This window comes from Apium graveolens, chromosome 11 (genome assembly GCF_009905375.1).
Source record: "Apium graveolens cultivar Ventura chromosome 11, ASM990537v1, whole genome shotgun sequence".
NCBI lineage: Eukaryota > Viridiplantae > Streptophyta > Magnoliopsida > Apiales > Apiaceae > Apium > Apium graveolens.
In genome coordinates, this window is record NC_133657.1 from 170,830,510 (window position 1) to 170,845,035 (window position 14,526).

Here is a 14,526-nt window from a genome sequence, read left to right on the forward strand (position 1 = left end):
ATTTGATTAGATTTGAATACAATTTGAATTGAGATACAATTTTATTTGGTTGAGGATTTGATACAGTTTGCTGACTTGGATTCAGTTATTTGGAGTTTGTTTGGATTGGTTATTAGGTTGGATTTTATATTTGAATTTAGTTTCGATGGATGCAGATTTGTTATTTGGATTTAGTTTCGATGGTTGCGGATTTGTTTTAGTTATAAAATTATTTAGTTTATTAGATATTGTGGACAGTTCTTCTCTTCATGATTGTATTTCTAGTTAACTCTGGTTTTGGGTTGAATACAATTGAATTCTTCTGTTTTCTCTTGTGTTGCTAAGTGTTTGGACGATTTCTCTTATGTTGCCGCGCTATGGATTTTGTTAGAAACTTTTGGTTATTTTGGATATTTGACTATGTTGGGATTCGTGTAGATACTTTTGTTTTCTCGGTTGGAGCTTTGAATCGTTTGAATATTTGACTCCGTTTCCTCTGTGACAAACTCTCAATTCACCATCGTGAATTTGAGGGGATGTTAAACATATATAATATTTTTATTATTAGATAGTTTCATTATTATAATAGTTTACATATTAGAATATTTTCCTTTCTTATTGTTTAGTTATTGCCTGAAAACAGCAAGTTATATAATAAAATTCTATTTTTTCTCTCTTCTTTGTATACTTTATCAAACCTTCTGGAGATTTAAACTATGCAAGAGTGAACCCCTCTTTTCAGCAGGCCTGTCACAGTGTCATCCTTTAATCCATTCCCTTGAACTTAGTAGATTACTTGAACTTAATAGGTTACTATTATCACGCTGAAGCCCTCCAAGCTCATTCTGTTCATGTCACCTGGACCTATAACCTTCATGGGCCGTAAATCAAGATTTGGTATTTAACCTTTCCAAACCTGAGTGTGAACCCAGTCCCAGTGTAATATATACACCCCACATAGCTATTTAATTTTTGTAGTGCACCGACTCTATGAACAAGAACTTTTCAAATTCAGGCCAAACATGTGTTTTACATGAGGCAGGCGTGAATATTAACAATTGCAGTAATAGGCTCTACAATTTAGAAAAATGTAACAATTAGATCCCTCTTCATTTCGTTCCAGCACCCATATGAAGATTTTGAAGTTAATCCTATATAATATATGGTCCAAACTTTGACCACCTATGTATATAGTACGTCTATATTCTCAAGTCTAATGATAAGATAGGTTTGATTTTGATGAACATACCCTACCCTAATACAGTCTATCTGTTACATCCTTGTTATGTTTTCGCTCTGTGCATATTGTTGTTATGAGTTGTAAACGTCTGAGTGTTTAACTTTTATCGGTTAAGATAGGCCAATGATTTGCATATTATACTTATCGGTCAAAAACCTTATTGATCACGGTCTTTGCTTGACGGAGATAATAACACAGCGCATGCTTAAAACGTTATAATTTTAAACTATCACATCTCTTTCCGATAAGTCTTCTCGATTCATACGTTATTTGGAAAAAGTTTTGATGATGGAGCTCTTCTGCTATAATTACTATATTACATTGTTGGCACTAAAAGAAAAACGGATCATATAAGCTTATTTCTAACCAATTTGTAGGTCGGAAACAAATGTGAATTTTTTCTTGTAATGCGTATAACTCTCCTTTCATGATGGTTAACGTTTTTCTCACAGGCAATCGAGGGCATAAAAGTTGAATGTGATTTAAAGAAGAATATGATATAATCACAAAAATTTAAATATTTTAGTTTTAAATTGCAATTCACTAATTTTTACTATTGTTCAGCTAGTTTTGTACAGAAAAGAGCCCTTGGCCGGATACTGCGCAAATCAACTGTAGACTGATGGAAATAGGAGTGGGTAACCAGATAAAAGCTTTTGTTAATTTTTCGATTTTTTATGTTTAATTCAACTAAAGTGATTATTGAACTCTTCCTTCTGGTGAAAAATTTAAAGTGATAACCGTGTATTTCTTATCCAGACCTATTGAAAACATTTACTTATATTTAATTGTACTGACCACTTAAAATAAGATCACACTGCAAAAGTCATATTACTTTAAATATTTTCTGTTAAATTGTGCAAAGGACTGCCCTGATTAACCCAGTGTAGAAACCAAATAATATTTCAGTATAAGTAAAAAAAATTAATGAAATATGTAAATTTTTTGTAAGTTCATTAGGTTTACATGCGGGCTCTGCAAATTCATCCCATTCACTAATTAAAATGTCAAAATATAATCTCTTGACAGTGTTAGGTGTGGCCTATTATTTTGGTGAGTGAATAATTCCTTGATAACTACCCCAACTAAAATATAATATATTCATATATTATTTATTATTCTCACTTATTTTCAATTTGCTTTTTAATTAATAATTTAAATGTTTGCTTTTCTTGGATTCTTTTATGGCTTTACACAGTAAAACACAAGTTTGCATTGCATGTCTTTTATCTAACCCCACCATTAAACTGATTTCACCCCTATATATGTGTGTACATGTGCTTGTGAGTAAATATGTCTTTTATCTAGACTTGGGAACAGCAATTAAGCAAAGAAATTGCCAAAAACACAAATCAAATCAATATATATATATATATAGTGCAAAGCTATTCCCATTTCCCACACATAATATTCAAGTCCTCAAACAACCATATATCATCCCATTCATATATGGAGAGCCCTCAAGTTCTTCTAAACTGTATAGCCACTCTATGGAACTAATTAGTACCATGAACACAAACAAGAAGTTGTGTTTTAGTGGTTCAAATTTTATTCAATGGCTTAAACCAACATCACCTTCTCCATCACCTTCATCTTCTTCATCCACTATTTCAACTCAACAAGTAAATGTTGATAACTTTTCAAACACCATGAGTTTCTTGAAGTTTCCAATCTATTATCAACAGGTCCATCCTCAAGAAAACGAAGAAGATCGATCGATTCGATGTTTGCCTCTTTTGAATAAATTGAGTGATCAAATAAGGCCTATGAAAGAAGAGAGCCATCAAGAGCTTAAAGAAAAAGAAGAGAAAGTAAGTTTCTCTCTTCACATAGGGTTGCCAAATAACTCATCCGCTCATGATAATAGTGGCGGTAAGAAGACAAGCATGGTTAAGAGGACTTTGGAGTGCTGTAAGGAAGAGAAAGGAGGAGAAGAAGATGATGAAGAAGATGAATCCATTAAGAGGAGTAATTTTGTACATGGATGCAACTTTAATGCTAAGAGTAGATTTTGGATCCCAACACCAGCTCAGATACTTGTTGGACCTATGCAGTTTGTTTGTTCTATATGCAACAAGGCCTTCAATAGGTACAATAATATGCAGGTAATCATGGAATACTATCCTTCCTTACACATAGCCATGTCTCTTTTGCATATGTGTGTGTGTGTTTTCATTATTTGTGTAGCTTTTATGATTAAAGTCATGAAAAAATCTTTTTAACAACTTTTAGCTAATTACATGATCAATCAGCCAGTACTTTATGCTTTTGATTGTTATTGTGTTTCTTACAAAAAAACTTTAAGCTGATACTGTATGCATGTGATATAAATAAAAGATTATGATATATGATATAGTAAATTAAATTTTGATCTCATAATATTTCATTCTCTGAGACTGAGCAGAGTTTCATAGTTCCTTGCATCTTACTTTAAAGGATCATTATTTTCTTCCACTATTTCTTTTACAAACTTTAGTACTATGATCTAATTACCATCAATCATGCATCCAGTCGGCAGCTTCTCTTTTTGATTTTTTTTCTAAGTATATCTTTATACCACTCTCATTCTATTATAACTTCACAAGTGTAAATCAATTGACTTTCTCAGTGGATCTGATATAATCACATTACCTTCAACATTTCAATTCCGTTCCTAATTATCTAAACAGTAATGATGGTTACCAAGAATAGCTAGGAATTTAGACATGCATGGTACAATATAATCACGGGACTTAATTACTAGTAGTTATAATACTTAATACTTAATACTTATTTATTATTTTTATTAATTACTTGGACCAATTTTCACCCAAAAGTAGGGTTGATGAGGGACGTGTGTGTCTAAGTATTTTAATTATAACAAATAAATTGATCAGTCCAGCTTATTAATTAATTAAATTTTTTTACTAAAAAATATTCTTGTAGTTCAATGCTTATCTAACAATTATTGTTTTATTTTTCCATATATCTGTCTCATAGTACACAGATACCGGTTCAAGAACCTCATTTAAACATTAACATTTGAACTTGTACTACTTTTCAGTGCTGATATACAATTTGTCCTCCCAGTAGTACTAGTCTTGGCCTAAAACAAGTAAACCCTAGTAGGATACGATTTGCGCACTTAATTTATAATGTGGTATCTTCATTTTGCTAATGAACAATGACCACATTTAAGCATGAATTTATAGTATTTCACTGACGCAAGTCTCTACTCCATATGAAACTACAGATGCATATGTGGGGACATGGATCCGAATATCGAAAAGGAGCTGAATCACTAAGAGGAACACAACCAGCAGCAATGCTGAGGCTACCATGCTATTGTTGTGCTCCCATGTGCAAGAACAACATCAACCATCCAAGAGCCAAGCCACTGAAAGACTTTAGAACCCTACAAACTCACTACAAGAGAAAGCACGGTTCCAAACCCTTTGCATGCAGAAAATGTGGCAAAGCTTTTGCAGTCAAGGGAGATTGGAGAACTCATGAAAAGAACTGTGGAAAGCTTTGGTATTGTACTTGTGGTTCTGATTTCAAGCACAAGAGATCACTCAAAGATCACATTAGGTCTTTCGGAAAAGGCCATAATCCTCATCCTTCTCTTGAAGGTTTTGAAGATGAAAAGGAATGCATCACCGGATCCGAAGATGACACTAATTGATCAACTAATGATTAATTAGTTAATCTATTCGACCCATCTATAATTCTGCACTGCAATTTCTTGTTAAAAGTTAGTTCATCCAAGCTTGTGCTCTGGAACAAACAATTCTCGAGCATTCTCTAGAAGAATGCATTATTACAGGGAGAGGTTTGCTCCGGAGCATTTGCTAAAGGAGGTGGGCTCTTTAGTTTTTATTTAATTTCCAAAAGACAGTTTTATGTATTAAGTATTTGGTAATAAGGTTTTATAACCTTGAAGTCATGAAGCAGATGAATTTTCTTCAATGTTTTGTAGTATTTGCATGGGAGGAAATTTCTCAGCTTCATAGCTAATTGGTGACCAATTATGATTAATGGATTGTAATGTTCTGTTTTGTAATTGATTTATTTAGTCAATTTTTCCATAATTATATTAATTTTTGAGTGAAAGCATGTACATGTAGACTGCATCCAAGTGCCATATCTTTACGCTGTACTAGACGTTCACCACCTAGACTAGATTTAAACTAGACAAAAAAGTTTCAACTAATAAGACAGTGATGACCAAAATGAACTGATTACAGTGCATACAGTGCTATTTCTAGAACCCTATACAGACATAGAGAATGCGTAATGTTAGGCGGTTTTCACTTATCAAGTAATATTGATGTAATGTTCTCCCTTTTTTTCTTGACTTTCTATTCGAATAAACAAACTTGCTAGCTAGTCCACAGAAGTGGAAAACAGTTGAATTGCTTTCGAATAAGCCACGCTTACATTAAAAATGAAATACTTTTACTGTGCATATTATAAAAGTTGAGCAATTTAAAATGAAGCTTAAACAAAATGTATGTTTGACTTCCTTAACAGATCAAAAACTTATTTAAAGGTCCATTATAGAATGAACAATAAAACAGTGAAGATAAATTTGAAACAGTGAAGATGAATTATGTAATATACTTTAATATTTTGATATGCAAACAAATAAGCTACTCAAGAACTTCTACCTTTACAATGTTATTCAGTTACAAGTTATGATGGAAGTTATCAAATATTTAAGTGATTTACAAGTATATCATATAACCTACATGTAACTGCATAACTGATACCATGATGATCAGCACTGAATCTTGATATTTCGGAAAAAAAATGATTACTCATCTACCCTTTTAAGTAGCTGAAAATTACACGGAAGTTACAAGATTGACCAGAATAAAGATTCCGGTCTCTATCAAATTGAAAATTACCAAAGGGTAACTAAAGGGAGTGTGAAAGAGAGTTAACACAATTACAAGCTTTAACTAAGTTTTCATACGAAAAATGAGTAAAGAAACATAAAATAGAGAAAGGTTTGAAAACTTGTTTTTCTATGGAAGTAGGCTTGACCAGCTCTAACAGAAAGAATTGTAAAGGTTTAATTTTGAAGGGTAATTAGTCAAAAAAAGGCGGGACCTTGCCACTTTGAGTTGTCTCAAGTAGAACAGACAAATTTATATTTTTTCCATGCCAAACAAAGCACTGAGACTTGGGGGTTGATGACCCACTTCTAGAGTACATCGTCTAGTCTTAATTTAACCGGCCCCCAATATCTAGCTACTTATTTTCACCTTTCGTCTCATTTCTTCATACTCCAACCCTTATATGTTGAATACTACTATTTAGCAAAATGATTTTAAAGAATCCCCTGAAAAAATAGTTTTATTAACAAAATTGAAGAATTTAGAAGCAATTGATTGGTTCAAAGATATTGGCTGAATGAATTGGAGAATACTTTTTGTATTTATACAGATATGTAATGCAGAAAATATTAGGAAAAATGTATAGATAAAAAGTGGCAGCAGCAAATGTCAAGAATTGCAGCTTCAGAAACGCTTCTTAATTCTCACTGATTAATGATCATCTTTTTTAATATTAAGTTGCAAGTTTAATTATGCAGAATTGTAGAATCTCAGGCAACAAAGTCCTAATAGTGCATGTTAGGTGTTATAATGATTATATATCTGAATGCTACAGTTCTACTACAGTGCAGAAGTGCTACAGTGTTGGGATCGTTGTAGCTGCTGTTTAAAGCTAGCTTTTGCAGAATTATCTTAAAAAAAGTAAAAAACTGCACTCTCATCCCCTTTTATTTTAGTCTGATGATTTGGAAAAAAAGACCTCATCGGTTTATTAATATTTGCCTTTAAACTTACTTGGCAAACATAAAAATCATGTTTTGGTGTTTTGATTCTCTTGGGTGCTTGGGCTTGTTTGTTAAGCTCGATCCACGGTAAGAGGAGAACCTGCAGTCTCAAGATATGTCAAGGAAATCAATTGCCATTGTACCTAAACAAACTGGAGAGAAATAATTTGTTACTGCATGCTAAACTCGAGAATTCATTAAAATCTGATATTTCACATAAAAAGAGTAGTATAAACTGTCCTCCTTTGTTGATCCTCAAACAACTTTATAAGGGAGTTTCATTATAAGTTGAAACAAGTTACAACTAATTAACAAGAGTGCCTCAAGATCAGATTCAGTACTGTACTGAATTCTCTTAACTTCAATACCAAATTGTCATACGATAAATAACATCTATAAACATAGCATCAATGGGCCGGGCTACGAGGCTATCACCAGAACCCACCATCCCAGAAACATTAAGGTTAATCCCAAAAGATTTAACAGAATCACTTGATAATTAAAACATTACAACGGGAACAGCCTAAATGATGATGACACTGTTATCCTATAAAACTCTCTGTTGGAATAATCTTAAATTTAGTTATTAATTATTTGTTTATTTAATTATTAGATATTTAGCAATGATTAATTATTAGAGAAAAATATTATTTTAGAATTGTTTAGTAGTGGGGTAGTGGAGTTATGGAGTAAATTATGGACATGTAATTTACCCATTAATTAGTAGTGGTTAATTTTAGTAATAGTTAGTTTTAATATGTTTGTAAAGCCTATATAATGGCTAGTTTACCTTGAGTTTTAGGAGAAGAAAAGAAAACAAGAAATATAGCAGTATAAGTTCTCTTCAAAAATGTAGGTGTCTTTTTCTCTAAGTTTTTTCAACATGGCATCACAGCTATATGTTCTAGGGCTTGTGAGACTCTTATAAAAATACATACATTTATATATATATATATTAAGTATTTATCTGAGATTTCAAATGGCATTAAAAATTTCTCCATATATATTTAGTGAAATATCAAGATGAAATGGTACGTGGAAAAAGAAAAGAGAAGCAAGAATAAAAATGAAGGAGGAACATGAGCGGTGGAAATAATGAGAAAGATATCATGACACAAGAGGCCATGAAAGAAATTTTATTTTAGAGTTGTGGAGAGAAAGTGCTCCAAAGTGTTTTTGGAGAGAAAGTGCTCCAAAGTGTTTTTGATGAGATAGTGCATCAAAATTGATGGTGGTGAGAAGTGCATCACAGGCGAAGAGAAAGTGCTTCGTAAATTTAAGATTATGGGGGTGAATGTTGGAATAATCTTAAATTTAGTTATTAATTATTTGTTTATTTAATTATTAGATATTTAGCAATGATTAATTATTAGAGAAAAATATTATTTTAGAATTGTTTAGTAGTGGGGTAGTGGAGTTATGGAGTAAATTATGGACATGTAATTTACCCATTAATTAGTAGTGGTTAATTTTAGTAATAGTTAGTTTTAATATGTTTGTAAAGCCTATATAATGGCTAGTTTACCTTGAGTTTTAGGAGAAGAAAAGAAAACAAGAAATATAGCAGTATAAGTTCTCTTCAAAAATGTAGGTGTCTTTTTCTCTAAGTTTTTTCAACACTCTCAACCATGCATAATAGAATTAAAATATGTAAGAGTATCTTTTGTTGGGTATAATTCTAACTACACATCAATAATGAGCAGTTATATATATAATAACAAGAACAAAGCAAATAACCAAATAATCAACTAACGAAACAAAACATGAAGGTAATAACAAACTATAAAGACTGTAATTGACAAAAATAAGTAGAGAAAACTTATCTCTTATCGCTTTCCAAATTCTGATAAGAAGAACACAACAGCTCAGTCGTCAAACCCTTCAAGAGGACTTGACTGTTCTTGACACTACAACATATTTTCAATCATACAACTGTTTTTTTACCGTGTGACAAGTATGTTTTCCGTTGTCTATTGTGATTGAACTTCAGACAATGGTTGTTTTTACCATTGTATAAAGAGAGGTTAAACAACATGTTAGAGTACTTGTGTTAACATAGAAGACACAACAGTTATTCTAAACAAACCATTGTTGAAACTTTTTTAAACAACTGTTTCTTTATTCAACTATTGTCTAACTAACTTAACAACAATGGTTTTTCTTCAAAACCATTGTTGTTAATTTATTTGATATTTTCATAAACAACAGTTTATAAACTTCTTTTTAACTAGTTAAAACGGTTGTCATGAATGTTTTTTGTTTAAAAGACAATGGTGTAAAAGATTTAAACCATTGCAAAAAATATCAAAAGACAACAGTTTTTGTTAAAAAAATATGTGCACTGAGCCATACAATGGTTTTCATCATTTTTTAAGTGGGTTTCACACAACTGTTTACAAAATTAATCTCATTATTTAAAATAAATCAATTTTAAAATAAAATAATATTATAATAATTCAATTGTTATTTCACAATTGAAATTAAATTTGTAATACTAAGGTTCTTTACATGAATTACAACTATAACTTAAAATCTATTTCTAAACATGCTCATTAAGGTAAACAATAACTAATTTGCAACATTCACACTAGTCCTTGTGTGGCCAGGTTTACTCTCCGGTTCTGGCACTCCTCCTCTGTCTACTACTGGTTTCCTTCTCTCTCCCGGTGCTTCCAACTCTCTTTTTTTACCCATTTACTGGTCCGGCACAATCTGTGGACCAACTCCCTCTACGCTTGATGCCACGGGTAAATTCAGTGGTGCCACTGCTGATTGTGGCTCGGGAACTGTAGAATGTGTTGGCACTGGCGCCATTCCTCTGGCCACTCTAGCAGAGTTCACGCTAACCCTAAACCCTTTCATAAAAAATCCTGCCCATATCATATATGCATTAACCTAGTGTAAATGTGTGAAGTAATCTATTTACATGATCCAGAGCCCCCACAAACATCTAAAAACTAAAGTAAGCATCTAATTATAATGCAATTTACAAAACTGAAAAAAATAAGTTTCACATCCATCGAACAAATTTATATAAGATCCTACATTGCAAAATATAATAAATTAACAACAGGATAGAGCCGAAAAGCTAAGATAAGATATGCTAAATAACTTACTTATGAACGGTATCTTTGAATTTCTCCTCGTCTAAGAATTGTTGTATCAGGAAAACTAGTTCCCGACTAAAAGACGACATGATACTGCTCTCGGGAATCCCGAGATACGCCAGCAGAATGTAAGACTAAATCGTAGTGTCAGGTATATTTACCTCGCATTTCATATACAACCCTTATGTTTTGTTAGATAGGAATATGAGCTGACTACTCTCATAGCATAGCATAGAAATTATTGAGTGTCGATGTAAGTCAAGGTGTTTTGTACAATCATTTTACTGAACTATATTTATTTGAAAAAGCAAGTGTCACTTGGTCACTAGATCTAGTCTTGTTGGGAATCTGATATTCAATAGTATCACTTCTAAAGGAGTAAAGCACTTAGTTATCCGACGATTGATTTATTTGAAGTACAGAGATGATGACATAAAAAGTAGAATCAGATATATAAATTCCAACAAGTAATAATTAGTACAACCAAACACAGACTACAAAACATCAGAGTTGACTCTATGAAATTTCACTGGTTCATGATTGCCTCCAGTTATATTTATTCTATTTTTGTGTTACCTATACTTATCCAATTCGCGCATCACAATGATTATACTAAATATAATGATGTTCAATAATATTACAAGAGAATATGAGTGGACCTCCAAGGCATCAATCTTCTTTAGTGATGGTTTTCTTTTTGTTGCATCATCTTTAATTTCAATGTCTGAAGAACCTTTCATAGGTTGCTTTGATTTGGCACAAAAGGAAAACTTATCCAGAATTATGCTGATAGCCTTGACCAATTGTGACATGTTACATATTTAGACAAATATTAATCAGGTTGAAAGTGAGATAAACAAAGTAATAGTTTGCATGTCAACAGAATCTTAAACCAAACTAAGAGTGAGATAAACAAAATCATTGTTTAACCAACTAGAAAACTGTAATGCCACTTGCCAGGATACCTTAATAACAAATACAGGCAGCTTTTGAAATTTAGCTACACTGTGGATCCAAGGATTCTGTTTCAGTTCAGTTTTAGTTGCTAGAAGGCATCTTCATATATTTCATCCTCTAGTCCCATCACTACTGCTACCTGTTGTAGCTCAGCTTCCAGGATCTAAAAAACAAATACGAAATTTAGTCATTTTTTCATAGGGTTCATATTTAAGTAGAAAACAACAGACTCCAGTATTTGACCTTTAGTCTTACTTATAACAACTACTAGCTTACAGCCCGCTCCAAACTCTCACTAAACTCCAACAATTAATCTCATCGTAATAAATAAATAAACAATACCAACTAACCACAATCAGAATCTACCTTACCAAGAAGAAAGACACAAACTTTCCTACAAAATGAGCCTGTAAGCAACCCAAGATTTATCTAAAAAGCATTAAACAGAAAAACAAACAAAACCCATTAACACTAACTAAAATGGGTCATCAAAAAATCAATCTTTATCTCATTTCCACATACCAACAAAAAAAATATATTTGCTCTAAATTTGCAAGAAACAATAAAAGCCCATTTCAGATCCACACCCAATAATTCAAATTGCATGTAAAATAAAGATAAGGGTTTGAAAAAAGAAGCTTACACTAAATGAATTCCTGATCGAAAATAGCCTCAGCTTCGAAATCCAGAGCTACATCTCCAACCAGAGGAGAAACAGAGCTTATTATGCACCCAGTTCTAAAAAAAACCCATCTCAAAATATAACATAAAATTGTAAAGGACTCAATTAACATACTAATTCTAGCGAATTAAAGATTGGGCTCCTCTTAAAAACCTCCAATCAAACTAATTGTAAAACTAATTACAACTCAAATTTTGAATAACTCAAAATCGACCAAGATTAGGGTTCTTAAGCTCTGGTTTGATTGTATAGAAGAAACAAGAAATTGAAACTAATGAGGAAAAGAGATGCCAGATAGATGGCAAGAGGGGAGTGTGAGAGGCGATGAAGTGATGTGAGTGTTTGTGTGAGAGAGGCCGAAGAGATAGGGCTATAGTGAAAAGTAGAAACCGGGAACAAGAATTTGGTAAGGGGGGAAACAAAATTTTTCATTCAATCAAAGGGGGGAAATATCGTGTAATATATGATTAATTTTAATTTTAATTCATATGTATTTACATTATTTTTTTAATTTTATTATATATTAGTGTAATTAGATAGTTTTATGTTTTATTGTTATTGTACAACACGTTGAAAAAAATATTCAGTATACATATGATACATATTTTACAACACGTTAAATAAATCTAGTTTTGGAAACTAGTATTTTTCTGAATATTCACGTTCCAAGCATGATTTTTGTATACATATCATGCAAGATGAATATGAAATATTATTATAATTTTTTCATAAGACTAAAATCAAGATCTTGGTATGTTTGGATCATCAAAAAAACCATTTTAAAAAATAATTTTATGAATCGGGAACGAGTCTCGTTGTCGGGAGTGGTAGTTTTACTAGAATTTCTAGTCCTCACATGCAGGATAAATTTCAAATTTGTTAATAATTTTTTTATATAACTAAAATTGACATATCTTAACATCCGTACGGTTGGATCGTCGAAAAAATCACTTTAAAAATTAATCTTGTAAATTGGGAACGAGTCCCGTTGTTTGGAGGAGTACTTTTATTGGATTTTTCTAATCCTGACATGCAAGATGGATTTCAAATTTGTTAATAATTTTTTCATATGACTAAAATTGATATATCTTAACATCCGTACAGTTAGATCGTCGAAAAAATCATTTTAAAAATTGATCTTGTAAATCGGGAACGAGTCTCGTTGTTTAGAGAGGTACTTTTACTGGATTTTTCTAATCCTGACATGCAAGGATGGATTTCAAATTTGTTAATATTTTTTTCATTTGACTAAAATTGATATATCTTAACATCCGTACGGTTGGATCTTCGAAAAAATAATTTTAAAAATTGATCTTGTAAATTGGGAACGAGTCCCGTTGTTTGGAGGGGTACTTTTACTGGATTTTTCTAATCCTGACATGCAAGATGGATTTCAAATTTGTTAATATTTTTTTCATATGACTAAAATTGATATATCTTAACATCCGTACGGTTGGATCGTCGAAAAAATCATGTTAAAAATTGATCTTGTAAATTGGGAACGAGTCCCGTTGTTTGAAGGGGTACTTTTACTGGATTTTTCTAATCCTGACATGCAAGATGGATTTCAAATTTGTTAATAATTTTTTTCATATGACTAAAATTGATATATATTAACATCCGTACGGTTGGATCGTCGAAAAAATAATTTTAAAAATTGATCTTGTAAATCGGGAACGAGTCTCGTTGTCGATAGTGGTACTTTTACTGGATTTTTCTAATCCTGACATGCAAGATGGATTTCAAATTTGTTAATAATTTTTTCATATGACTAAAATTGATATATCTTAACATCCGTACAATTGGATCGTCGAAAAAATCATTTTAAAAATTGATCTTGTAAATCGGGAACGAGTCTCGTTGTTTGGAGGGGTACTTTTACTGAATTTTTCTAATCCTGACATGCAAGATGGATTTCAAATTTGTTAATAATTTTTTCATATGACTAAAATTGATATATCTTAACATCTGTACGGTTGGATCGTCGAAAAAATCATTTTAAAAATTGATCTTATAAATCGGGAACGAGTCTCGTTGTTTGGAGGGGTACTTTTACTGGATTTTTATAATCCTGACATGCAAGATGGATTTCAAATTTGTTAATAATTTTTTCATATGACTAAAATCGATATATATTAACGTACGTACGGTTGGATCGTCGAAAAAATCATTTTAAAAATTGATCTTGTAAATCGGGAACGAGTCTCGTTGTTTGGATGGGTACTTTTACTGGAATTTTTAATCCTGACATGTAAGATGGATTTCAAATTTGTTAATAATTTTTTCATATGACTAAAATTGATATATATTAACATCCGTACGGTTAGGATCAGTCGAAAAATATCATTTTAAAAATTGATTTTATAAATCGGGAACGAGTCTCATTGTCGGGAGTGGTACTTTTACAGGATTTTTCTAATCCTGACATGCAAGATGGATTTCAAATTTGTTAATAATTTTTTCATATGACTAAAATTGATATATCTTAACATCCGTACGGTTGGATCGTCAAAAAAATCATTTTAAAAATTGATCTTGTAAATCGGGAACGAGTCTCGTTGTTTGGAGAGGTACTTTTACTGGATTTTTCTAATCCTGACATGCAAGATGGATTTTCAAATTTGTTAATAATTTTTTCCTATGACTAAAATTGATATATATTAACATCCGTATGGTTGGATCGTCGAAAAAATAATTTTAAAAATTGATCTTGTAAATTGGGAACGAGTCCCGTTGT

General features: G+C 31.7%; 1 protein-coding gene across 1 annotated transcript; it reads left to right on the forward strand.

Annotated features, from left to right (window-relative positions):
- The first annotated feature begins 2,531 nt into the window (after positions 1-2,531).
- LOC141697747 (zinc finger protein WIP3-like) lies at positions 2,532-5,261 on the forward strand. Its single transcript, XM_074502271.1, has 2 exons — positions 2,532-3,324; positions 4,452-5,261. Exons 1-2 carry the CDS (start codon positions 2,710-2,712, stop codon positions 4,881-4,883), a joined length of 1,047 nt encoding a protein of 348 aa, XP_074358372.1. The 5' UTR covers positions 2,532-2,709; the 3' UTR covers positions 4,884-5,261.
- Positions 5,262-14,526: the final 9,265 nt, after the last annotated feature.

Coding starts and splice junctions, on each gene's coding strand:
- LOC141697747 (XM_074502271.1), top strand. CDS start 2,710: ATGGAACTAATTAGTACCATGAACACAAACAAGAAGTTGTGTTTTAGT. Junction 3,325..4,451: donor ATAGGTACAATAATATGCAG/GTAATCATGGAA, acceptor ATGAAACTACAG/ATGCATATGTGGGGACATGG.